Here is a 26,045-nt window from a genome sequence, read left to right on the forward strand (position 1 = left end):
AGTATGTTGTCGCTTGTGAAATGGCTTGAACTTCTACAAAAGCTTTTACATGACTTTTAACTTTTAATGACGGGAATATTCCACCAGTTGATAGCAAGTGTCTTACTCTAAAGTGTGTTGTAAAATATTAGATTATTTAAAAAAGAAAAAAGTCATCTTGGAGAGTCGGAGAGAAATTTAGGTGCAGAGAACAGACTGAGCAGCAGAAACTGGAAGAGGCTTCCTAGAGGTGGTCAATGCCCCATGCCTGTCGGTGTTTAAGAGGCATTTGGACAATGCCCTTAATAAATTTGCTTTAAATTTTGGTCAGCCCTGAAGTGGTCAGGCAGTTGAGCTGGATGATCATTGACAGGTTCCTTTCTACTGAGATATTCTGAACTGTATAAATGTAAGGCCAAGTTTTATGAAGTAGCTTTAACATAGCAACTGTGGTGACTGTGAAAAGGGAAAATAATATTTTACAGCTATTCCAGCAGATCCAAGATGTTCAGCTCAAAAGGGGAATGTTATTTGCTGATACTCCTGCAACTGATACACTTTGGTTTAGAATTAAGATGAAGTCAAGATGGTCAAACTTCAAGTTACATTTTTCATTAGACTAGAATAATGGAAAACATGAAGAGAATGGGCAAGCTTTGTTGGCACATGAGCTCTTCATTATGTGATACCTGTCTGCCTCATTTATGCCAGATGTGAAGGATTTTGTGACCAAGAGATCTAACTTTTTTTGCTCCATCTAAATGAACTGTATGATTACATTACTTCCAGCAAACCTTGTTCCAGCAACTTAGTTGCACACTTGTACTGTTACACTTCTGATGAATTCCAGATAGGTATCCTCATAAACAGTCCTGATCATGGCCTTAGTCACAGTTTTTCTCATTTGACCCGTTGCAGGTTCACGTATAAGGCAGTCCAGGAGATGATTCAGGATGTACAGTGCTTAACAATAGGTCAACCCCTTCCTGGGAAAACATCTAAGAAGCTACCTTTAGGAATCATGTCTGTGAAATACTGTGCCTGTCTGTTGAATTTTGGTTGCCTACTATACAATTGTTCTTGAAGCTTTAGCTTTTTAATGTTGTGCTCTTTAACTGTGTTTGTACATGTGCTATTTTAAGAAATCTATACTCATCTAACATTTTGGTTTTGTTATGGGATTGCTCTGTTACAGATTACCTCTTTATGTTAAAATTGTCATGAATTTCCCAAACCAAAAATTAATGTTCATATTAATAAACATACTCTGGCAACTCCAAGAAATGGTATATTATGAGATATTACAAAATTCACTTAAATTTGCAGGGAAACAGGGGGCACAGCAAAAAATCCTTCATCTGGGGACTGCAACACTAGATGTTAGGCAAGATATACAAAGCAGGCCAGGAATATTTGGATAGACGGAGAGCTGCTGCTACAGGGTACTGTGATACCTGACTGTTCCATGATGTAGTACTGTCTGAGGGAACAGAGGGATTGGGGGACATTGGATTCCCTGCCCCCAGGAATTGTCCTTGGAGGGTCTGTCTCCACAAAGACATGCAGTGGCAGCACAGGCAATGGAGGTAATGTGTAAAGGAGGTAATGAAAAAAAAGTTACAACCCACAGCAAGACCTTACAGTATATTGTAAGATCTTACAACAAGGGTGTTTTTTTTGGTTTTTTTTTTTTTTTTTTTTAATTGACAAAGAAGTATGTTGGCATTCTTATGCCTTTGTGCATTTGTGCCATAGCTTTCAGTGAGGATTTTCCCAAGCTAGCAAAACTGGGTATGTGCTGACATAGGTTGAGTGTAAAAAGGGGAGAAACTCACATCTTTTACAAAGCAGTGGACTTTTTTTTCTGTCTTCCAATGTATAACAACTAAATATCCTCTTTTTGTCAGTATTATCTTGAAAATGAATAATCGCTATTGCTCTTATTTTAAATGACACTGTTCTAAAACTCCATTGTGGTACATGTAAGCATGCATGTACATAAACACAAATATATGTAAGTGTACTACAAAATCTGCTGCTGAGATGACCAACAACTAGAAAACCTTAAGGATGTCACCAAGATGAAGGTCCCATTTCAGTGAAAGGATGTTAAATCTCTGCCTAGGAAACATGCCAGACAGTAGGTCCAGGGTCCACAATCTTTTGAGACCAGAGGACATTGAAAACAAGTATGTGCCTAGCACAGAACTCAGAACTGACTTCCTATCTACGGCAATAAACCTCAAATAAGTTGATCTGTGTGCTAAGTGCTCCTGATTTGATTCATCAGGGGAATAGTGAAAGTATGTTTGAGAGATTTCAAGAGCCCCTTGAAGAGAAATTGTGTCTTCTGCTAAGAATTCAAAGCTTCTCAGTAGGTGATACAGTTCTTCTGTTGGCATCTTTTAAGCTAGAATAGAAGCTCTTAGAAAGAACAACAAACAGCACGTAGTAGCACTTCACATTAGACCTTTGTTGTTAGGCCTGCCTTGGGTTTTATGAAGTGGAAGTACTTGGGATCTACTTAGAGCAGAACTCAACATACAATATAAAATGCTTTACTAGGCAACTGAATGAGGAATCAAAACTGACTTAGGTCAGCACCAACTGCTGTACTTGCCAAGACAAATGGAGACTGGTCACATAACCTGGGATACGTGAATCACAAGATTTCTGTAATGTTTATTATTAGGATGCACCTTGCTCTCATGAGGGCCTAATCTCAAGCAGACTTTTAAAAACTACTCAGTCATGTTCAGGTTGCAGACAGAAATAAGACTAATTTCAGTCTGCAAACCTATTCCATTAAAAGCACTGTACATTGAACTATACATTCCTGAATCGTTGGATACAGTCACTTCTCTATAATATAATACGCTAAAGTACTCTACTGTAGAAGAGTAGTACCATAGATCAGTATGAAAAAGGTAACTGTAAATGCTTTAGGAAATTTTATAACCTGCTGGTTCCAATTGTGTGAAGTTTTTTGTTTAAAAATATTTAGTTAAACTTAGCTGAATTTGATCCATTACTATATACTGTGATCACTTTCCTTTTTTTTTTTTTCCTCTTTTTAAACTACCAACAAATCCAGAGTCTAGGAACAGTACACATTTCCCACCTTTTCAAAATGTGTACTGAATAGCCTGTGAAATTAAATGTCCAGCAACAAGACGACATATGCGACTGTTGAAACCCTAAAGGAATATCTGGGCATTTTCAGATTTCCTATTCTTCCAATGGATTTTTGATATTTATTCACTGTAGAGATTGAGCTTTGCCTTTTGGTGGGTATTTTTTTTTCTAGACTTTCCAATTGCACAGATGAATTTGCAAATGTTGGTATCAAACACATGGAAAAAAAGAAGTATTAACTACCCCTTTTCGACAGTAAATTTTGAAGTCTGTGACCACATAAATGCCAATATCGTTAGAAGTCATTTTATCAACACACCCACTTAGCATCTGTACTCTGCATGAATAGATGCTGCATTCATTGGAAACATAGTCCACACAAAGGTGCAGGTTTTGTATAAAAATAGCAGCTCAGGTAGTTAGTAGGTATTTGATTATTCCTGATTCATCTTTAATACTTGTCCTGTTTGCATGCCTAACCATATACTGCTTAACCCTTTATTTTCCATATAGTTGCTCAAGGGATCTCATTTTCATGGCAAACTTGTACACCCCTCATCAACATTTACTAATTACTTTACCTCTGCCATCTTCAGAGTACACTAAGGCTGTCATTTTGTGATGATAAATATGAAGATCTATTCCCACCCATCCAGGTAATCTAACAACAGAGATTAATCAAGATCAGCTCTGACCCTGTGACTGCACATCATCTGACTCCACAGGGACTCATGCTTACTGAAAAAAAATAAATTCTTCTAACCCTTTTGAAAACCCAATGCCAACCACTGCGTTACCTGTATTGGTTTATTACTTTTTATCATCTGGCCACAATGCTTTTGACCACCACTAGCTTTGTATAACTTGCATTTGGTGGCCCTCTACCTAAATGGGGCAGTACCACCAATGCTGCTTGAAGATCCAACACCGTGGAATATATCAAACTGGAAGGCAATGTGTTTGAACCTCAGAAAAACACTGACCCAGAAGAAAGATGGACACTCTGGTGCATTAAATAAAGAAGAAAATTGTTGCATGTCTCTGCACGGAAAAGGAGGTTCTTAATACAAATTCTTTCTGTGTAATGATGGACATTTGTCTACCCTGGTCTTTATTTTCAGCTAACTATCCTCTTTAATTGGCATTCCCCTCTATAGCTAATCTTGGCGTTGGTGGCTGAAGGCTGATCAGTGTCTTACAATGAATTGCACAGTGGTCATCTGCCTTTAACAGGCTTCTCTGCCGTGATTCCTACTTGTTTGCATCCCATGAAAAATCGTTTGTGTCACACTTCTGCAATACTCATGAAATATCACAGAAACTAAATTTATTGTTGACATTAGCATTCACTGGGATATGCATATTTGATTTTTTATTATGAGTATTTTCATGCTTGAACCATTTTTAATGGAGCATATCTCAGTAAAGTCAGCAATACATCAACCAAATCAGTAAGAACAAGTTTCTGGGGACAAAGGTTACACGAGAACCAAGTTAAGGTGATTACTGTGATGTGTAACCTCTTGCTTAAAGCTTCATACCAGGGGCTCAGAGCAGCAGCTCTAACAATTTTTAAGCAAGTCTGAGAGGTGACTCTCCTGAACAAGAGAGAATTAAGTTGAATGTCTCTCTGCTGGGCAGACTATATGGACTATGGCGAAGGCTAGAACCAGACTAGGCAAATCAGCATTAAAGACTTTTTTTTTTTTTCCCCAGGCAGAACATCTCACAAATCTATTCAGATGTTTTGCAAGTGCCACTGAGCACAAAGACAATGTTACCTGCATAACGCAGTTTGCCTGGATTTTATGTCATCTGCTTGGGTTTCCAAGGCTTCGGGCAGGATCTTTGGTTCCAAAGAGCAGCCAAGGGAAGAGAATGAAGGCCCTCACATTGTTACAAAGGCTGAAAGCCAGGAAAACCGGTCAGGATCAAATAGTAATTACGGAGGATAAAGGCATTTGTATAAATGGGTGGCCTGCCTACGTCTGGAAACCGTTTTATTCCCGCCTCGCTACCCGAAAAAAAATACGCAACGACACTAAAAAACCATCCCAAGACCACCGCACACCCCGGCAGGCGGAACGGCGTGCGGGGGCTCGGCAGAGAGCCGCCAGCAGCGGCGCCGCGCAAACCCCCGGGGGAACTCCGAGGCCGGGACCGCCCGCCAGCCCCGCCGCTAACGGGCAGCCCCGCCGCTAAGGGAACGGGCAGCGCCGCCGCTAAGGGAAGGGACAGCCCGAACGGCTCCCCGCCGGAAAGGGCGGTGACGCCCTGCGACGCGGCCTATCAGGGCTCTGCCGGAAGCCCGCCTCGCCCTGGGCGCGGGCCTGCCCGGCGCGGGGTGCGCGGATGTGAGGGTTGTGGGGAGCGGCGGGCCCCGGCGGGGCGATGCCGGGCAGGCGGTCTTCGAAGGAGAAGAAGCGGCGCCGCTCGCGTTCCTGCTGCCCGGAGGCAGCCTCGGGGCCGGGTGGCAGCGAGAGGAAGCGGCGGAGCACCGAGTCCAGCCACGGTGCCCTGGAGGTAGCGCGGGAAGGTGGGGCGGGCGGCCGCTTCGCGGCTCTGGCCGCTGCTTTCCCCGCTCCGCCTCGGAGTGATGGGGCTCGGGCCCGCCCGTGCCTTCTGGGGCGCGACCCGCCCCTCCCCGCCGCCGCCGCGCCCGCCTTCTGTGCCGCCCCGGCGGGCGAGGCCTGGCCGCTGTCACTGCCTGCGGGAAGGGTCGGGGGGCAGGCGGCTGCGCCCGCTTCTCGGCCGGATGGTTGCGGCTGGCTCCTGTCCGGACCTGTGGCAGAAGAAGCACAGGGCCGGTTACGTTCAGTCAGAACTTGTCCGCCTGCAGCTGCGTGGAGGAGAGAACTCGGAGGGGCAGCGCGGGGAGGCGTGCAGCGGAGGCACCCACGGCCAGGACGGGCAGTGCCCTGGTGCCCCCGTGCACGGCCAGGGGAGACCGGTCTGTGTTTTCCCAGGCGCAGGAGATGCAGGGCACAAGCTCAGAGGTGACCCCAATCGTGGTGCTCGTGCTTGCAGGATTGGAAGTCTGTTCTAGGAGGTGTTGGTGCGCGAGTACGAATATTCGCGTGATGCACACGCCTGAGTGAATCGTGGAGCTGTCAAAATGTATTTCTAGCTGTTTTCTTTTTTAACTGTAGAGGCCTTCCACTGATGTATGGAAGATACATTTTCTGATACAAAGTCCACTTTTATTCTCAGAAGACTGTACCACGCAGGGAATTGTATGCCAATTTCCTTCTTAGTGGGGTAGCTATAACTTACGAGGTTAGTGATTTAACTGCACAGCAAATCGGAGAGATGGATTTCTTCTGCCTTAAAGCATGCTTTCATGTATAAGCAGCAGCTAGGTATTTGCAGATAATATTTTCCAGTTAATATTTAAAAGTATTTTTTGTCTCTTGAAGCTTTTAAAATTTCCCTAGCATAAGAATGGTTTTAGTAACCAAAAATGTAGCTTCTGTAATGCAGTTAGCTTGCAAACTGAAACACTATTTGGAAGCTCAGAAGTCTACCTTAAGACGTACCTTGCAATTATGAAGGGAAAGCTGTTGCAAGCACAAATTGAGCTGTAAGTTTCCTTCTTCTCTAGTTCACTAGAAAATGTGAAATTTATATTTGCTTTCCTTGATTTTAGGAAGAAAAGTGCAATGTACCATCTGGAGAAAAAGTGGAAGAAGCTGAACAACCCAGTGATATAGAAGAAGGAGGATTAGATCTCAGCGTGTCACTCAAACCAGTCAGTTTCTACATCGCGGACAAAAAAGAAATGCTTCAACAGTGTTTTTGTGTCATAGGGGAGAAAAAACTACAGAAGATGCTGCCTGATATTTTAAAGGTACTGAAATACACTTAACTTTATATACTTTTTACAAGCTTGAATGCTTGTGTAACAAAGCACATTTATCTTTCAAGTCTAGTGGACTTCCAGCTTAAAAGCTGCCTGTATATTTCTTAAATAAAGATTTTATAAAGTCTCTGAAAGTAAGGCTTTTTTAAGATTTGATGTAGTTATTCCAGCTTACTCCTTTTTCCACTGCTCAGCCATTGCTGAACTGCAGGCTGCTTATTTTTATACCATCTGTCTGTACTGGTTAGTTAAATGGAAAAGGAGTTTCATAATTGCATGGAGTAAATTCAGTAGTGTTGTTCACTAATAAATATGCTGATTTGTTAATAAAAGTTTTATTTCTGTTTGTGTCAGCTGAATTTCTTTGTACAGTATTAAATTAATGTCTGAGATGAGTAATAAAACCCCTTATCAATAAACAGCTTCTGAAGCTGTAACTTCTGTTGACTTTAGTGGTAGTATCGCTCGAGTTTTACTGGCTTAGAACATAGGCTTTTTGAGTCTTGTGAACTGGAGGTCTTGGTAATAATAAATTAGGCTAGCAGCCTGTACAGAAGAAGAGGCTGCAGGCGAAATGCTATTTGTGTGATGTTTGTTAATAGTTTTAAAATTTTTGTCTTTAATTTTTGTCTTTGAATCATCTTATTAATATAAGTGAGGCAGGACTTCTTCATTTTAAGCACGTGGTGAACTGCATACAGTCTCATCCATTTCTTATCTCTGGGAGAAGAGGTCTGGTGCAGCTGGAGGCAAAGGCGTTACTGAGTTAGAAAGGAAGTTGCAAGGTGGTGTAGAACCAAACCTACGCTAGAGTCGTGAATGTTACAGTATGCTCAGCACTTTCTAATTCTAGTACTTGTACGTGGTATCATAGTTCATTTGAAAGTGTGAAATTATCACTTTATTTCATCAAGAGGACACCAAGTAGTACGAAAGATGTGAAGGTAACTGGAATACCCATAAAATCTGTGGCAGTGTCTGGTAGTATCAAGCATGAGAAATGGATCACCATTTACATATTTCTTGTCTTTTTTATGATTTACAACTGTTGGTATGTTGTCAATAGCAGTGTTTGCTTCAGTTTGTGAACTTGGATTCAACAGTTGGTGCTGGTCTTTGCAGGCTTAATTATGTAATCCACTTGCTCCCGAGTGATGGATAATTGGGAGTAATCAGGGCTACAGTTGTTTGCAGTCCCATGATTCACACATATGGCCCAGTATTTCTACTGCTTAGTGTTGCAGCTGCAGTGAAAACACCAGGCCATAGGTCAAGTAACTGATAGTGTACATTGCTTAATTTTTCAGAAAAAAACCACACACACACTATTTCTGGTAGTTGTCAAAACTGAAACAGCTACCTGGTGTTCTTCAATAGTTGCATCAATGCAGGTGAGAATAGGGAGGGGACTTGCAATCTGAGTTAGCTCTTCATGCAGTACAGTTGGAGTGCTACTTACCGTTCGTAATTACTTTGTCCTCAGAAATTTTTAGTAGCTTGTGGTCTGTCTTATCTGTCTTCTTAGAATTGTTCCATGGACGAAATCAAAAGGCTTTGCTTGGAGCAGTTGGAGCTGTTATCTGAAAAAAAACTGTTGAAGATACTTGAAGGTATGAATGAAACTTAGGCAGCACTGTACAGCAGAGAATAGTCTGCCTCTAAACTGGATTTTCACTCTGTTTCTAGCTACTAATATATATACACACACACACTATATACATACTATTAGCATGTGTACATATGTAATACTAATATATATACACACAGTAATATACACTTACTAGTGTGTGTGCGTATATATATGCTGGGTTTGATCTTTTCAGCTTGGATGAAATCATCCATTGATTTAGAAGCTATGAGGGACCCCTATTCAGAAAACAGTAGTATAAGCTTCTTTTCCTTAGTAGCCAAACTAAGAACAAAGCTTTTGACTTGGAAAAAACAAAGCTAGGACTGTAGAAGTATTGTCTGAAATCCATTATTTTAGGCTAACTGACATTAAGTTGCCTCCTGGTTCTCTGCAGGGGAAATCTGACGTACTGCAATACCAGATCAGTTGTATTAGCAATTGCAGTAGAGTATTCAGTGTAATTAAAGGATTCTTGGTGGATCCCTCTGCTCTGCTGAGACACACAGTTCATGTACTTTGATTAAGGATGTGATATTCCAGCTTTTGAGTATCTTACTGAACTTCATTTGTAAATGCGTTGCTGTCTTGTCAATTAAGTGGAACTCTTTGAATCTTGAATGCTGCGGAGTACCTTCTATTAATTCTGTCTCCTCTGCTTTATTTTTAGTGCCTATACTATCGTATAGCAATAGCTGTTCTGGTTTTTTTTTTTCATAATACAGTGTAACTGAAATAAGGTTTTTGGTTTTGAGTAAATCTAATTATAGAACATCTGCTTTAACTGGGGAAAAAACCTCTTCTGCTGATTATTTCAATAGAGTTAATTGTTAAGAGTAAGCCTAACTATATAGGATTAATCATATTACCCGCCTAAATTTTCATGTTTGAAACTGTGTATATCTAGGCAAGATTGGAGCTGATTCTGATACTGACGAGGAGGCAGATGGAGGAGACAAGACTGGAGGTGAATCAGTCAGTCAGTGAGTAAAAGACAAAACACTTAAACTTAATTTAAGAATACTGAACAATACAGGAATTTTTCATGAGAAATGATCAAACTTAATAAACCTCTGAGACTATACAAGACAATACACCAGCATTGGGCAGATTCAAATACTTCTTAGTTGCTGGTTTGGTTAGTTCATCTAGACGTAGTAAATAGGAATAAATGGATGGGAAAGGTAGTGATAGTAATCCAAATTTCACATTCTGGTCAGGATTTTTGATTTAAGAGACCTGGTTTCTGATCCTGTCTTTGATTCAGAATAACTTATGAAGTTATTGGATGAAGTAATTTTCTTTGATCACATCTCATCATACATCATGCAAATATACTAGAAAATGGAGTGATAGTAAGTTAAGTGATGTTTCAGTTTTTCTCCTGTGATACAGTTTTAATACCCTCTGACACTATTTCTTCTAGGGTTCCGTTTGGAGGCTGATTTGTGACTGTACCCCCTTTGCTATTTGTTGCCTACATGATTTGTGAATGGTGTCAGTACACCCATTTATGTGGACTCATTTTCTTATTTTGGACATAGCCTCTGCTGGCTATTTAAAAAGGCAAAATAAAAAATATAAAAACTACAAAATACACTAAATATCAGGTCTCTTTATGTAAAGGAGTCTCTGTTAACTGATTCATGTTTTGCCAGTGAACTCCTAAATAGAATGAGAAGACAAACTTGTTGGCTAAGGAAACCATGAAAAATGGCCCAGGATTTTGATGTCTGGAGAAATGATATGATTTTTTTAAGGCCTAATTCACAAGCTGTTTACTATTGCAAAATACATGAAATGTTCTTCATCTTAAAGAGGTATGGCAGGATTAGTGCTGCTAGATTTCAGGAAGGTACTTCCATGGCTGCAAGGTGTTTCAAAGCTACTCTTGAGACATGTATTTATGACCCTCAGCTACAGTAGATTGAGTTAAGCCTTGCTTATATGCAAACAAAGTAATGATTTGAGCTGGTAAAATCCTAAAAAGGGGAAATTGTTACTGTCAATTAATGAATAAAACAACAAAATAAGGAAAGCAAGCAGGATTTGCCATTTTTTAACTAGGGGGTTTCTGAAAACACTTAACAACCCATTTGCCCATGGCAAGTAGGAAAGTTTCAGGAAAACAACATCTATAGGATCTAAATTGCAGTTTGGTAGTCTACTGTTTTTACACTATACAGATAATATTCCAGGCATAAGCAGTGAGTAAACCAAAGTGAGTTGGTGTTGTCAACCTTTTCTCATAGCTGTGTTGAAGTACAGCAGAATTAAAGCTGACCAAGTTCTTTAACCATTGCTGTGGTTACCAAAAACTGACAAAGCTAGGTCACCTTATGTGGCTGATAAGAAAGATGTGAGCAGTAACTGACAGCAAAATCAAGAAGAAATTGTGTTTAAAAAAAAAAGTAAAAGAAAATAAGAGATTGCTTGCTTTGATGAACAGAATGGTTGAGGTGCCCTTGATTTTTGTGTATCTATCTCCTTCCTGACAGTTTAATACTTCAGACCTCTCCAAAATGGCCAGGCAAGATATGTTGGTGTAGGAATTGTGACTTCTCCTTTTAATGCAGTGGGTTAAAAAATAGTATGCTACACACAAGGGTGCTGTCTCAGAACCTTGGCTTGTAGGTTGAGCTGTGTGTTAACTTCAACAAAAAACAAAAAGGGAAAGCTGTCTGGATGATAGAGAAATAAAGGGATAGGAAGAAATAGGTGAAATGAGGAAAATTAAGGTTTTGTCTTAATCATTAAGCCCAGTCCTCAGTAAGTAGAACAATATTATGCTTTTACAACTGTAAAATGTCACAAGCCCTTTTTACTAAATAGGTCTAATCTTTGGGCATTTAGGCTAACTTTTTTGCAATCCGTGTGTAAACAAATATAAATACAAGTTTGCAAAACTTCAGAAAACTGTGTGTTTCAGCCAGAACAGCAACAAGTCAGTCAATAGGCAGGGAGGCTAAAGATGCAACAGTGTAGAAATAGTGAAAACTGTATTGCTGAGCTAAACTTTGGTTGTTTGTAATCATTAATATGTTTTTAATTATCATCTGAGTTTAGATGGGTGAATTTATTAGCCCTGGGAAGAGAAAAGACTTTTCAGAATGAAAAAGGCAGTTTCTTTGTTTATGTTCTCACTGGTGGTTGTTCACAGTTTGTCTTCATTACTTGTGGTTTTCTTGTAAATGACTACTTTTTTTCTACATTCTGTTAATGATGCAACATTAAAGCTTTTTTGTTTTAAGTCTGACTTTTCTTAGTTGTTTTCATGGACATGTAAACATGAGAAGGAAAAATGTGAATAGCAAGTCTTACTCTAGTTAAAAATTTGTTAACTGATTGGAAACATCACTTTGTTTCTTTCATCCTTGTTCTTAAAAAAAAAAAAAAAAATTCAACAAACGTATACCTCCAGCAATATCCATGTATCAATAGAAATCCAGAAAGCTTAAATCAATATATCTGAAGAAATTAAGTGTATCAAAATATACAGGCTTTTTTTTCCCCCTGAAATATGCAAATACTTATCTGTCTCTCAAGACCTGCTTCCAGTCTGTACCTTCTAAAAGTAGCAGGGATTTAGAGAAGTTTCTCCAGGTACAGGGAAGATTGCAAAATTCAGACCTTTATCTGAAGCTTTTGGATAGTATCACATCTGTAATTATAAATTGAACATTCCTTTTTCTGATGCACATATCGTCATTCTGCCACCAGAACCGGAACTCCTGAGGCTTGTCCTAGATTTCAGCTTTGTAAAAGCTTCAGATGCTTCTATTAGCATGTAAAAGCACTTGCTTTGCTATTTTGTCACCAGCTTCTTCTGTGTTAAACACTAGAAATCCTGGAATAAGCATGCAGAACTGAAGAAGCGGGGCCTATGTTTGCCAGTAACTGGAAATTGCTGTTACAATAGATAATGCCTCATTACTTGTGAGCTCTGTGTAGATTAACTATGCAGTTCTCAGATTCTTGTTATGGTTTCTGTGTTACTGTCTGCAATGGAATACTGTTAAACCAAGAGAATTGCTGTATACCAAGGTTCCAACTAAATTACAGATATTTAATTGAAAGGAGTTAGCCAGTTAATGCCCTGCAAAACCCAGTAGGCATTCTTCCCATCTCATTCAAAAGGTATTGGCATGTTCTTGAGCTATTCCTTTCTTGCTCCCTGAATTGGCTTTTTAAATACCCTCCAACAGAAGGACTGAAAATAAATTATTTGCTGTAGTAATAAAACATGTATTAAAAGAACAAGCATGCTGATATCATTATAGTGATCATGTGTTCATGTCCATAATGTGAGTAAATGATCTTTTGCTTTGAAAATCTAATGTGCTTATTTTTTTCACTTTGTGAAAATTTGCGGTTTAATATTCACTCCTTCAAGAATTTATAGGCTTTTTACTGCTTTGTGGTCATGAATGCGGTTTTTGCTTGTTTTGTTTTAGAAAGGCTAGCAGTTTAGAGGCTTGCCTTGTTTTAACATGTTTTGCTCCTAAGTACTGGGGTGTTCACAAGCATGCGGTTGCCATCTGATATTTACCCCTCTAGGACAATTTGGTTATCTTCACCATTTGGAATCACTGCAAGAATAGGCTACATGAGTCACGGAACAGATACATTAGCACTTGGCATCTGTTCACTGTCTTCTGTTCTTATGGTGTCCTCAAACTTCACCTGTAATTGGACTGATGGACATTTCATAGTGCATTAAACTATTTGATTAGCATCTGTCATTTGGGATACCTTTCCTGAGGAGCACTACTTCATAAGGACTGTTTTCTTTTTCTTTTTTTTTTTTTTAAATTGCTTGCTGTTAATTATTTTAGTTCTAATTCGTCATGGAAAACTACCCTTGGAACAAAAATTTGCAGGAAGCTTACAAGGACTTGGGAATTCTAGAAATATTTTTTCAGACTTGGAACTGTGAAGGCAAATTTTAATTTAGGAAGGTACATCATCTTTATGTCAGAGTAGCAGAGGTACTGATCTCAAGCCTCACTCCAGAGATTTAGTTGAATCTTTCTTAACGACAATTAAAAGCCCTGTAAGGAAAGTATCAGTGTGACTTTATCTCATGTTGTCAGACTGTCTTCTAGGCCAGCACATTAAGATATTTTTTTTCTGTCACAAAACTTTTCCTGCGGGTGTCCAACCCCAGTTACTGCTGATGCTTGGAATCCCAGCCACCAGTATTGCGGTGCTATTGTCTTAATCCTTAGCTGTGCACTCCTCTGCCCAGTACCGCTTTTCCTAACCTGGGCTACTGTCTTGCCTAACTCTGCGTAATCTGCTGGATGTGGTACCAAATTACCCTCAAACCCAGATTTCTTAGGCAGCTATGCAGATTCCTGGAAGTAATAGATTCTGTAAAGAATCCATGTGTTTGAGCCCGGGTAAGTATTGCACTAGTGTGGAGCATGCCAACATGAAAAGCCATCATAGGGCACACTTAAATTTACAGCGTTTGTCATCAACAAACTGTAATAAAATATTTCTTACTAACAAACAAGTTAAACAAGGTTAACAAGTTGACAGGAAAACTGAACTGTGAACTGCTTCTGCTTGGCCACAAGATGGTGCAAAATACCCGCCTATTAAAGGAAGTAGTGAAGGTTCTTCACCAGCAATACAGTCCAATCCAATCAATTCTGAAAGAGTAAAATGTGCTGTAAAAGTATTTTTGGGTTCTAAAAATTCTTTTGCTGACAGGAGGTGGTCTTTAAAGGAACATGGTTTTTCTATAATCAGTGATAATATCAAGGTGACAGGAGGAAACTTTACAACAAGTTTTGATGTGTGATTTTTTTTCTATTGATAATTTCTTTTTAAGTAGCTGTTAAAATGGGTCTAGGTAATTTCACAGCCAATGTTTGAACCGTAGAAGTCACTCTGAGTTTTCTGTCAAAGGGGTGATTATAATTGCTCAGTGAAATTTGGCGTCGGATGTCAGCGTGATGCCAGAGATGTGAAGTTTCTTGCCTGGATACTATTTGTGCAAGATCAGACTTTCCCAAGTGACACGCTGCTGTCCAGTGCAGAGATGACTACTCAGTTTAAAATGATGAAGCAAGTGTGTGAGGGAGGGCAGGGTAGGGGCAGCTTAAGCAGCTTTTGCTCTTAGTGATGAGCCGGGTGTATGACAACATTATTTTCCTCAAGATTTGAGTGACTAAGTATAACAAATCATTAGGAGTTGCTTAAGGTTTGCATCCCCACTCCGGTTGCCACTCAGAACTCCTTGTGCACACAGGTGTCTCTGGTAGCTGGTGCAGACCTATGATTGTCCCCAGCAGCTGACACTCAGACTGTTGATCTCTTGGGTATCTAGCAGAGCTATGGTCCCTCAGTTTGCCTACTTGCAGACCCTGGTCTCTTTCAGGAAATTGGCCTCTGATCTTACAGTCTGTCTGGTACCTGGCTCCCAGAGCTGTCATTCTACTGGCTGGCTAGACTAGCCTGAGGTTTACTGGTGAATTACAAGTATCTGCATACACAGAAATGCATGACATTGAAGTTTCCTGAGGAAGTGTGCAGATTTTTCATTCTGTCTAGTTTCTGGCAGCACAGTCCTGCAGGCCCCTATGACCTGCGGTCCCCTTTGCAGTTGCTGGCACTTAGAAGACACACACACGCGCACGCATATATACAGAAAACAGTGTCATCTCATTTGGAAAAATAGTTAGTATAGCAATAGAGTTCAATAAGAAGGCAGGACAGACTGTGGTGATCAGGTCCAGGGCTTGGCCAGACAAGTGTACTGACCAGCAACCCGTTTATGCTCTGCTGGCCCTATATCTTATTTTTTCTCTTTTTTTTCCCCCATACTTATTCTTTCTCAATCTGCCTCGGTTTCTCTCTTTTCCCACCTTTGGTTCTTCCTCTAAACGTCCTGTGCTGCCCTACATGTTCCTATGCTCCCCTTAAAAACGTCTGCCAGTAGGTTTTATGCAATCCTGAAATGCTCTTCCCCAGCATCCTATACAGACCCCCTTGCTCCTGTAGACAGTAACACCCTTCAGCCTATAAGGTGATTTGTCTAGTTGACTGCTCTTACTAGGTTTCATTCCAGAAAATGGGCTGGTTGCTCTCCTTTCACAACCCTAGGAGCAACTCAGGCAGGGTGATCCTGCTGCACTGATGAACTTAGGAGGGTTCCTCTGCTTGCAGCTTTCCTCTGCTCCTTACTGGGCCTTTGTGCTTATGGTGACTGACCATTAAACACATAACCTCATGGACAGGACAGTACAACAGAGAACTGAGTGTGATAAGCCTTGGCAAGTGACAGGAGAACAAAATCTGAAATTTCTGGGAAGGTGTGCTGTGACAGCACCATGGACAGATTTAGCTGGTGCCTGTGCTGGCATCTGGCCTAACCCCACCCAGTAGTGGAGGTGGGTGGGGAAATGTTGCTACCCAGGAGTGTGGCACTGTCTCAAAGCAGAGGACCAGTTAGGCTTTGGTCCCTGGAGCCTGGCACTGAGAGTGCTGGGAGGGTGTGTCCCCTGGGCTAGGTTGTGCAGGCTCACTGGAGTGGTAATTGGGGTGGGTCTCAGTTAACTCTGACCTTATAGGTGTGTGTATGAGTGCAAAACGTTTCTTCACAGCCTATTCTCTGCTCGATCTACTTACCAATTTGAACATGGTAATGTCATGTTGTCCAGTGTTCCTTTTGCCACATGACAGCAGGAAGATTGAGACTCTGGTTAACATGTCTGAACCATCACATACAGCAGACCTAATTTTATTTGTTGAATTCCTGGGCTTATTTTACATCTAATGGGTGAGGGCTGTAATCTATCTTGCAGCACCTCTGGCCTTTGTAGTACAAGACCGATGACTGGAGTAGAAAATAAATGAGCAAACTCTCTTTGTGAAGAGGCAAAGTTTAAATAATTTTCTGATGGGGTTAGCCATATGTACAGAACTTCCCGCTCAGCATAGCTATTTGAACATCTAATTTGTATCCGTTCGTCTCTTTCAGCCCTGCTTGGGAATGGAAAGTCCCAACAGAAATTAAAAGGTTGGGAGAATACTTCTTGAGTTGACCATGTAGGAAAGCAAATTGAAAGGATACATACCACTGAGTTCTGAAAAAAATGCATGACAGTAAATAATCTACTCCTAGTTTATTATAATGGCATTGGACAGTACATTTCCCTTGAGGTTTCCTTACTTGAGGTGCAGAACATTTAAAAATATTTTTTTTCAGGTGCTGTGTGCATATGAAAACAGCTGCACATTCTCCTTTATCAATTATTGCAGGCTACCATACACATTTTTGTTGCAATGGGTACAAAAAGTGGGAGAAACAGAAGAGTCTATTGATGTGTAACCTTTGCTGCTACAGAAAAGGAAATAGCAATCAAAATAACTCTGTCTCTCAGACCAAGATGGCTTAGAAGTGTTACAGTGTTCTCCCTCCTGACATAGCCATTGGACACCTGAAAAAAAATATATCTTTGAGAGCATGGGGAAAATAGATCTGTATTCAATTTTAGGAAAAGCCTTCAGGCCATTACTGAAAAACAAGTTGTTAAAGTCATTATATTTACATCTGTGATACCAGAATACTGCTATCCTTTTTATAGTGCAGTTTAGCTCCCACAGGCAGGATAACTGCATTGATTCCGTATTAATATGTATGAAACCAATGCCACACTGACATTCAGGGTAGGAAATTGGCAATTCTACTGTCAAAATGCTCACTAAACATGGCAATTGAACTCTTCCTGTGATTTTGGGTCCTTCTGCCTTCCTTCTTCCTGTATATTTCACAGTATTTTCGCAGTTTGTATAACTAGTACGTGTGAAATGTCTGAAGGACATGAGCATTTCACAAAAGTATCTCTTCCTTATCCTTGTATAAAGCAGTTGAAACCTTACAGGTCAAGGGTAGAAATCTTTAAATAGAAGAAATAGAGAAATGCAGATACTGAATACAATTTAACAGTTGAGTTGCATTTCGTTTTAAAAAGTGGCCCTTTGTGAAAGTATGAGATTGTGATGTAGGAGAGGTGGATGGTGGTGGTATTATCACACACTGGGTAAACAACCTCACACTTGTGGGATAACAGTGGGGTGATAGTAACTTCATGAAAATAGCTTCTTAATTTCAAAAGAAAACAGAAATAATATTTTAATGCAACAGAAACGATAGTTTTTTCAAATCATTTAACTGTGTGACAATTTATTCTGAGTTTTAGAGAAAAGCTCCTAATATTACTGAGAGGTTAGCAGTGAGGATTGTTATTCTGAAAGGCTAGGGTGTAGTGGAAATATTTGCTTTATCCTTGTGTATTGCTAGGCAAAGCAAAAAAAAGAGCTCATTCTCAAGTGCTTAGATTAGCATTCTGTGCATTTCTTTTGCCTTTATTCATACTGTAGCTGGCCTATTGGCCTACCACCACATAATTTCTTTAGTTAAAGTAAATGTTTCTTAGAAAAGTTCTCTTAAATTGTAGAAGACGTAGATTAAAATGTCTTCTTATTTGTTTCCAGGCAGGACAACAGTATAGACTCTACTTCTTCACTGAGAGAAGACAACAAGCTGGAAGGTCAGGAATCAAAACAAGGTATGTAGTGGAGAAAGCTGAAATTTTGTTCTCTTGACGTTGGACAGTGACTAATTCAATTTAACTGATAGCTCTCTTGTGAATGGTAGCTGCAATCACAGAGAATCATCCTCTTAGAAATCAGCTGGTGTAGGGTTACAACCTCTCCCTTGGGCCCAATTCCAGAAAAGAAGGGGGGAACATTGAAGAAGACATTGTAGGAACTTTGGCTTCTTAATTCTGTGAGACTGGAGGATTTTTTGTGGCTAGAAGCAAATTGCAGCTCTTCAAAGTTTGCTAGTTTAGCTTGTGGAACATGACTGAAGCTCTTGCAAGGCTCATTTGGCTCTTCATATCTAGTTTTTCAGCTGAAGAGGAACATCAGTCATTTCAATTTCTTGGTAATAGATGATTGCTAATACTGCTATTACCATTTGCTGAATTCTTCCAGAGTCAGTTTTACTTTCTGTTAAGATGCTCGTAAGAGTCTACCATACTCTGTTTTGACGTTCATAGATATCCATTATACTAATTGTTTGCCAAAGGACTGCTTGTAATATAATCATTTTGTTCAGTCTTGATATATGATGCCTTGCTTTGTTTGATTGTGCAGAGCTGAGGTCCAATGGAATGGTGCTTAACACTCACCACTCCTGATAACTGGTGTATTTTACTTGAAGTCAGTGCCAGTGGAAGTACACACACAGATCTTTGAATCTCTGAGGATGAATGTTTTGTCTTGTATATTTTCTCTTTTTAAATGCAAAAACGTAGTGGGTGAGACTTTCGGGTACTACAGTGATTGGCAGAATAGAAAATGCAAAAGCAGGTAAGTTAGTGATACATGTTTGAGTACCTGCTGCATAAGGAAACAGTTTTCTTAACCTGCAGCAGTATTTGTTTTACTCCAATCATTAAATCAGCACCATATAATAACTGCCAGTATTATTTCATACATGAAGCACTAGAATTGTAGGTGTTTTTGTCTCAGTCTATTTATTTTCATTTGGACTAGCCATATGCAGTAACATCAGAAATAACTTTTCCAATCAAAGAATGTTGCAAATTCTTATAAGCTATTTTTCTCTTTTGCGAAGATCTAACATTATTTGCTTTCTGCAACTCCTATTTCACAATTCAGAATGTTGTCTAAAAGATGTCTCTTGGAGTAACTTTGTGAAGTATGTTTTTTTCTGAAATAATTAGTGAGGAGAATTAAACGGAGAAGTAAAGAGTCATAATAAAAGCATCAAAGCTTTTAGGAGCAGGTTGCTACGGCTTTGTGAAGAATGCTTTAAATGTTGCTTGTTGTACTATATGGAGTGATCTTAGAACTGACAGATTTCCTGCAGATCTCTTCCACTTTTTGTTTTATCAAAGGGAATTGATGACTGTTGCAAGTGATTGCTTCATTGTTGTTTTTTATGACTTAATTGGCCAGAGTATCATGACGGCTTTGGGCTGTAACAGTAACTCCACTCAACATGTTAGCTTCAAAGAGCTTTTGGGAATATCAATATAAATTTAAAAATATAACTCTAATCATTCTGCTGAGCTGCAGCCTGTGATGCTATGGGGAAAAAAAGAGAATGAGAGGACAAGCAAAAGTGGATAAAATAAAACTAAAAAACAGAATTAAGTGTGCTAAAATGAATTTTGCAGCTGTATCTGAAGGAAAAAGTAAAAGTTACCAAATGAAAAACATAATGAGAAATGCCAATGATGATCTTTATTACTGGATAAAATTACAACTGCAAAAGAGGGACATAAAGCCCATCAGCTAATTAAACATCTGTAGGCCAATGAGCTTGTATGAACAGTGTATTATACAGTTTTGGAGGCTTCAGATTCTGAATGGAACCCCAGGTAGCTTTGCCCAGCTTCTTGGTCCATAGTAGTTCTGGGACAGACATGAATGACTGTTAATATTTTGTTTCTGCTTAATATGTGACCAATACCAAAAGGAAGCCCATGGTGGGCTGGCCCCAGCCAGTAGCAGGCACCCACCAGCCGCTCAATTACTCCTTCCCCAGTGGGGTGGGGGAGACAATCAGAAGAGCAAAAGCGAGAAAAACTTACGGGTCAAGATAAAGACAGTTTAATAAGTGAAGCAAAAGCTGTGCACTGAAACAAAGCGAAGTAAGAGATTTATTCACTACTTCCCATTGGCAGCCAGATTTTTAGCCACTTCCTGGAAAACAGAGCCTCAGCATGCATAACAGTTAATTGGGAAGACAAATGCCATAATCATGAACATCCCTCTTTCCTCCTCCTTCCCTTGAGCTTTTATTGCTGAGCACAATGTCATGTGGTATGGAACATCCCTTTGGTCAATTGGGCTCAGCTGTCCTGCCTGTCCCTCCCAACCTCTTGCCCACACCCAGCCTGCTCTCTCTGGGGTCAGATTGAGAAACAGAGAAAGACCTGAGGCTGTGCAAGCACTGCTCAGCGCTAGCTGAAACACTGGTGTGTTATCAAGACTGTTTCAGAAACAAATCCAAAACACAGCCCCATGTAGGCTGCTGTGAGGAAAATTAACTCCATCCCAGCCAGATCCAGTACAAAGTCAGTTTCTCTTTGGCAGTGAATTAGGATGAGCATGCTCAGAAGTTAACTTTCAGGCTTTGAACTATGATCCATTGATGCACATAATTTTTTGATGCATGGAAATGCTGCTTGGTTGAGCAGGATGTTGGGTAAATACTGACTGATGCCATGCAGCAAGACAGAAGAATTTCCATTTCTTAATCCTGTTGATTCCCATTTCTTTTGATCTTTCACATACTTTGTGTCTTGCAAGGTAAGGTTGAAAAGATAGTGTTCGAAGTTGATTTGATAGTATGGGAAATAAGTAAAACTGCATCTGAAACTGAAATATTAATCCCGAAGTTACTGTCACAGTAGGAACAGGGCAAAACTACTTAGGATTGAAGAAGGCCCTGGTATGTTCATCTCTTATGAGTACTTTTTATACACACTGCTGTGAGGAGGATTTTGTATAGCTTCAGAATTATTTATGTTTTAGGTGTTCAGCTTTTATTGCTTGAAAATTGTGATTTATCTTACAAAAAACAAAGACCAAAAGTTCTCTGTAAACTTCATCTATATGGCTTGTCGTACATTTTCCAGAGTTGAATTTGTTTTCTTGTCAGCTTTGATTAGAACATTGGAGGCACCACATATGTTAGCTCTAAATGTTCCCATATATGCTGTATTTGCCAGTACAATGGCCAGAGTTTGCAATCCAGTAAACCAGTGTTACAAGGTACTGGACTGATAACTATGTGAGATTCTAAATCAGGAGTGCATTCTCAGTCAGGGTAACATGCAGTATTCCTAAATCGGGACTTAAATGCTGTGACAAATCATAGCCTGTCATCAGGAGTGAATAGCCGAATATCTTTTTTTAAGTGTATATAGCAAAAACATTTTTAATCCAGAATCAGTAAAACCCTTGGAGTTATGTTTTAAAATGTTAATATTGTTTATAAAAGCAATTTGAGGGTTTTTTTGACCAGAAAAAAAAAATTCTCTCTCTCCCCACCTTTCCCTCCCTCCCTCCCTCCCTCCCTGCACTGTAAGTGGAGTTTCTATTAATTTTTAGTACTGTGACTGACTAGTGTCCCACTCTGTTTAAAATACATTACATAGTTTTAAAGTGTCATTTTTAAAATTGCATTTTGAAAACAAAGTTTACTTTAAAGTTAATAAACAATAATCAATTTTGCACTGCAGAGGCTTCCTTGTGATATAAAACCTTATGATGTATTAATTAGGAAAATAGATCATGTAACTCCATAGGATGGAATAAATTTTCTTGGTACTGCTGCTTTTGCTATACTGCATGTTCTTCTAAATTGGCATAAAAATGCATTAACACTTGTCTAAATTAGATCAGCCTTGAAAGCTGGAGGAGGAAAAGAAGAGGAATGAATTGTCTTAAATTCATAGATCTTTTTGCCACTCTCTTAGTCTGCAGAGAAACACTTCAAGCAGAAGCAATTTTATAAGTTGAAAGAAAAATGGTTCTTTTAGGCGACTATATGATTGTTACATTTGTGTTACAGGCAAGGGAGAAGATAGTGATGTCCTCAGCATAAATGCAGATGCATATGATAGTGACATAGAAGGCCCATGCAATGAAGAAGATGGCCAGGAGGTGCAAGAAAACACTGTCAGAAGTGGAGCTGGCCAGATAGATGACCTTCAGAAGGACATTGAGAAAAGTGTGAATGAGATACTGGGGTTGGCAGAGTCCAGCCCAAAGGAGCCCAAAGCAGCAACCTTAGCCGTTCCTCCGTCAGAAGATGTTCAGCCATCAGCACAGCAGCTGGAGCTTCTGGAGCTTGAGATGAGGGCCAGAGCTATTAAGGCTCTGATGAAAGCTGGTGATGTAAAAAAACAGCCCTGAGATTGTTTAGATTTAATTTTCAGTATTTGTTTTGAAGGATGTGATGTCTGTTCTCTTCAGTGCTAAAGTATATTCGGGTTGGGTATGACATTCCTCATTCAAACCTTATTGTGTATCCTGACCTGTGGCTTAAGCCATTGACAGTTGGTTTCATTGCCTTTAGTGTGCTGCTTCCATGACATGCGCAGAGTGGTTTGATGCTTCACTGAGATCAGGTCTCTTTGTGTTGGGCTGTCTCCTTGAGGAGTCACACAATATATAGAGCTATGCCAGGAACCTGGTGCCTTCCAGAAAGGTTAGGAGAATCAAGTTCTTTGTAACCCATGGTTAGAAATTACCAGCTATTTTATTTATTATCAACTTGTTAAACTACTTGAGAAACTTGATTCATATGTACTTCATTAAAAATACCTTTTTGAAGAGGTCTTTTGTCGTGTGACTGCCTTCAGCATTCTGTGATAGGATTTGAGATTGCTTATTTCTCCTTGAGGCCCAGCTCATCATAATGTAGCTGTTCCAGTTAAAATGAATCATGATTCACTTAAAACCATACTTAATTTTTAGAAAGTTGAATTTTTAAAGGTAAGGATTTTTTCCTTTCAAATAAACAGTTGAACCATGTTATTTTAAGAGTTATGAAAGTGCCTGAAAGTGATAAATACCAGAGTTTTTATACTGTTGCTCACTTAATTTTGTCACTCTCCTCTGCTGTTTATCTTCTGTGTCATAAGTGAAATAAAGAAAATAGAGTTTTTTCTTGACTATGAAGCTTTTTTTTTGAATATTTGGCATCATATTTAGGGCAATGCTGGAAATCAGACTATTTAGAAGACCTTGAGTTTTTAACATTTAACTAATGTAGTCAGTTCATGTCCCCTGTAAATAGGAAAATCCACCTAATTTCAGTGTAAATGTTTTTTAGAAAAGGCATTTAATTTATTTATATCTATTATATAAGGTTTTAAAATAGTAATTCTACTTTTATCTATTTCAAGGGTATTTCTTTGTAAGTAAATTGTATTACAGGATTAATTTTCCTGTTATAATTTCTTACAACAATTAAAATAATTCTGATTTTGTTTAGAATTAGTGCTGGTTTTATATTTGGCTGGTAATCAAATGCATATGAAAATATTTCTGTGTGTGTTTGTTTACATACACGCACACACAAATTGTTTTTTATTAAGGTACAAAGTTTACGAACGTGGTCCTTGTTAAGTAAAATGATGTATTATATATTGTTACTCCTGATTTTCCGGTGTGTTGTTACTTAGAAACCAAATTAGATACATTGCAACAGTAGCATAGGTAATTTCCACATGCTATTTTGTAATATTACTGCAGACCTCCTTCTAGTCAAATATTATGTCTTGAATTCTCTTGCAAGGTTTATAATTTTCTTTTTTTCACCTTCCTTTTTTTTTCCTTCCCTTTTTTCCCTTTATTCTCATTTTCCCTTTCCTTTTTTCACCTTTTTTCCCCCTTTCCTCTTAACCCCTTTTCTACTCTTTTTCCTTTCTTTGTTGGTAGTCAAGTGCATTGTCTTTAGTAGCAAGCTTCTTATGTATTTCTTGAAGTATGATTGATTTCCTCTAGAATCAACAGTATTGTGAGTAAAATGGTAGAAAAATAGTGCAGTGTAAATTATTAACTAAAACCTTCACTAAATACAGCTGAGAAAATTACAGTGTGCGTTCACTAAATGATGGCAGTGACCTGAGTAAATTTCACCTGACTGTAATCAGTTATCTGTGGCAACAACATTTTTCTATTATTTTTTAGAAAATGGATGATGTGAGTTAGAATATATGTATCCAATTCAAAAGGTAACTTAACTCACAATATGTGTGTGTTGTCTTCAGTTAATTTCATTTGGCTGTTTGGTGAACTTGTGATTTGAGTACAGAGAAACAAAAGCAGGTAAGACAGTTGAAAAACCTAGATGTGCTGTCTTGTTCTTTGTACAGTCATAGGCTAGTGGAACTATGTTAGACTGTAAAAATAAGTTTTACTGCTGCTATACTTAGATCCTTAATGGACTGAATACCTCACACTGCCTGCTGTGGAAACGAAAAAGCTCACCTGCAAGGACATTTGCTTCCTAGTCCTGCTGTGCAACCCTGTGTATCTGGACCGATAGGAAAACTTGTTCCTTATTGTTTGCCTCTCTTCTTTCATGTCAAAGGTTCATTTGCCAGTTCTGCAATCTGCCATAGCATTGATGAGGCTTGCAAAATCCCAAGCAATATGAAAAACCAAAAATCAGTCTTTATTATTGAAGAAAAATGTACAATACAGTAATAGTTGACTGAGAGGACAAATGTTTCTAGGCTTGTATCCTCTCTTTTTTACTGGTACTCCCAGCCCTTGTGGTTTTATCACCTGCAGAGGTGATTCCTTGCTGACTGCATGCTCCTGCGTGGCTCCCATGTATTTCTGCCAACCACTGAACAGCAAAAGGCTACTTCATGTGGAAGCCATGCCTTGGTGAAGCATAACTTAGCATGTTTTAGGAAAGCTGAATGTAAATCAGCTTTAATTAGAAACATGTTTCCTAGACCACCGGAAGAACCGATACAGTCAAATGTGTGATGTCCATTCAGTGATGTCACAGAATGATACATTTGCAGTTGTTTGGCAGCAAGGAAATACTGCTAGTAATGATAAACTAGAATGTAGTTCTCTTCTACTGCCTACTTGCTGGAGGTATATGGCATTTATTTCTGAACTGAGCTTCATTTTCCTATTGGTTTTCCAGGTCACCTTTAAAAGTTCATTTTGTAGTATGAACTGTCAAAGGTTATTATTTCAAGGTCTGTATCAAGAAGTTGCATATGCTAACTTTAATATGTAGTGTGACAAAGATGAAACAGGTTTACTATGCATATGACAGAGAAGACTTGTAATTACAGCCCAATTAAATTTGAAATTAAACGAGGAGAAGGATTCCAAGAAAATTAAATTAAGCTGTTTACAAAAATAAAATAAAATATATCATAAGAGAGACTTCATGTGATTGATTACACAAGTGCTAATTAATTTTTAAGATATTGTACTATTGCTGCTTAGGTTAAAACCAGATCAGCTAAATTATATGGATTCCTGCACTGATTCATATCACTGCACAGTTAAAAAAATCCAGTGTATTTAAAATATTTATTATACAATGGTTTTGTGGTTCACTTTTAAATATCTCTCTGATTTTTTTCTTTGAAAAATAAATTTAATATTTCACTTGGACGAAGAGGCAATTTGTATGTAAAATGCAGTCATGAATTATTTATGAAACCTTAAAATAATTTTACTGGTTTTTGATTAACCACTTTGTTGGGAAAAAATATTATACACTGGGCATTGGTCAGCATGAGGAAAAAGATCCTCATTATATTCTGGACTGCAACAGAAATATTTTCTAATGAATTTTGGCTGTCCTTATAGATGAACCACAGTGCTTTTTTGAGGAGGAGGGTTGAT

At 39.0% G+C, this 26,045-nt stretch overlaps 1 protein-coding gene across 1 annotated transcript; it reads left to right on the forward strand.

The window, feature by feature from the left end:
• The first annotated feature begins 5,458 nt into the window (after nucleotides 1–5,458).
• Nucleotides 5,459–23,344, forward strand: CAAP1 (caspase activity and apoptosis inhibitor 1). Its single transcript, XM_075527187.1, has 6 exons — nucleotides 5,459–5,637; nucleotides 6,761–6,961; nucleotides 8,499–8,583; nucleotides 9,508–9,583; nucleotides 18,108–18,181; nucleotides 22,228–23,344. The coding sequence occupies exons 1-6, from the start codon at nucleotides 5,506–5,508 to the stop codon at nucleotides 22,569–22,571; spliced, it is 912 nt and encodes a 303-aa protein (XP_075383302.1). The 5' UTR covers nucleotides 5,459–5,505; the 3' UTR covers nucleotides 22,572–23,344.
• Nucleotides 23,345–26,045: the final 2,701 nt, after the last annotated feature.

The sequence above is a fragment of the Mycteria americana genome, chromosome Z (genome assembly GCF_035582795.1).
Source record: "Mycteria americana isolate JAX WOST 10 ecotype Jacksonville Zoo and Gardens chromosome Z, USCA_MyAme_1.0, whole genome shotgun sequence".
In the NCBI taxonomy this organism is placed as follows: domain Eukaryota; kingdom Metazoa; phylum Chordata; class Aves; order Ciconiiformes; family Ciconiidae; genus Mycteria; species Mycteria americana.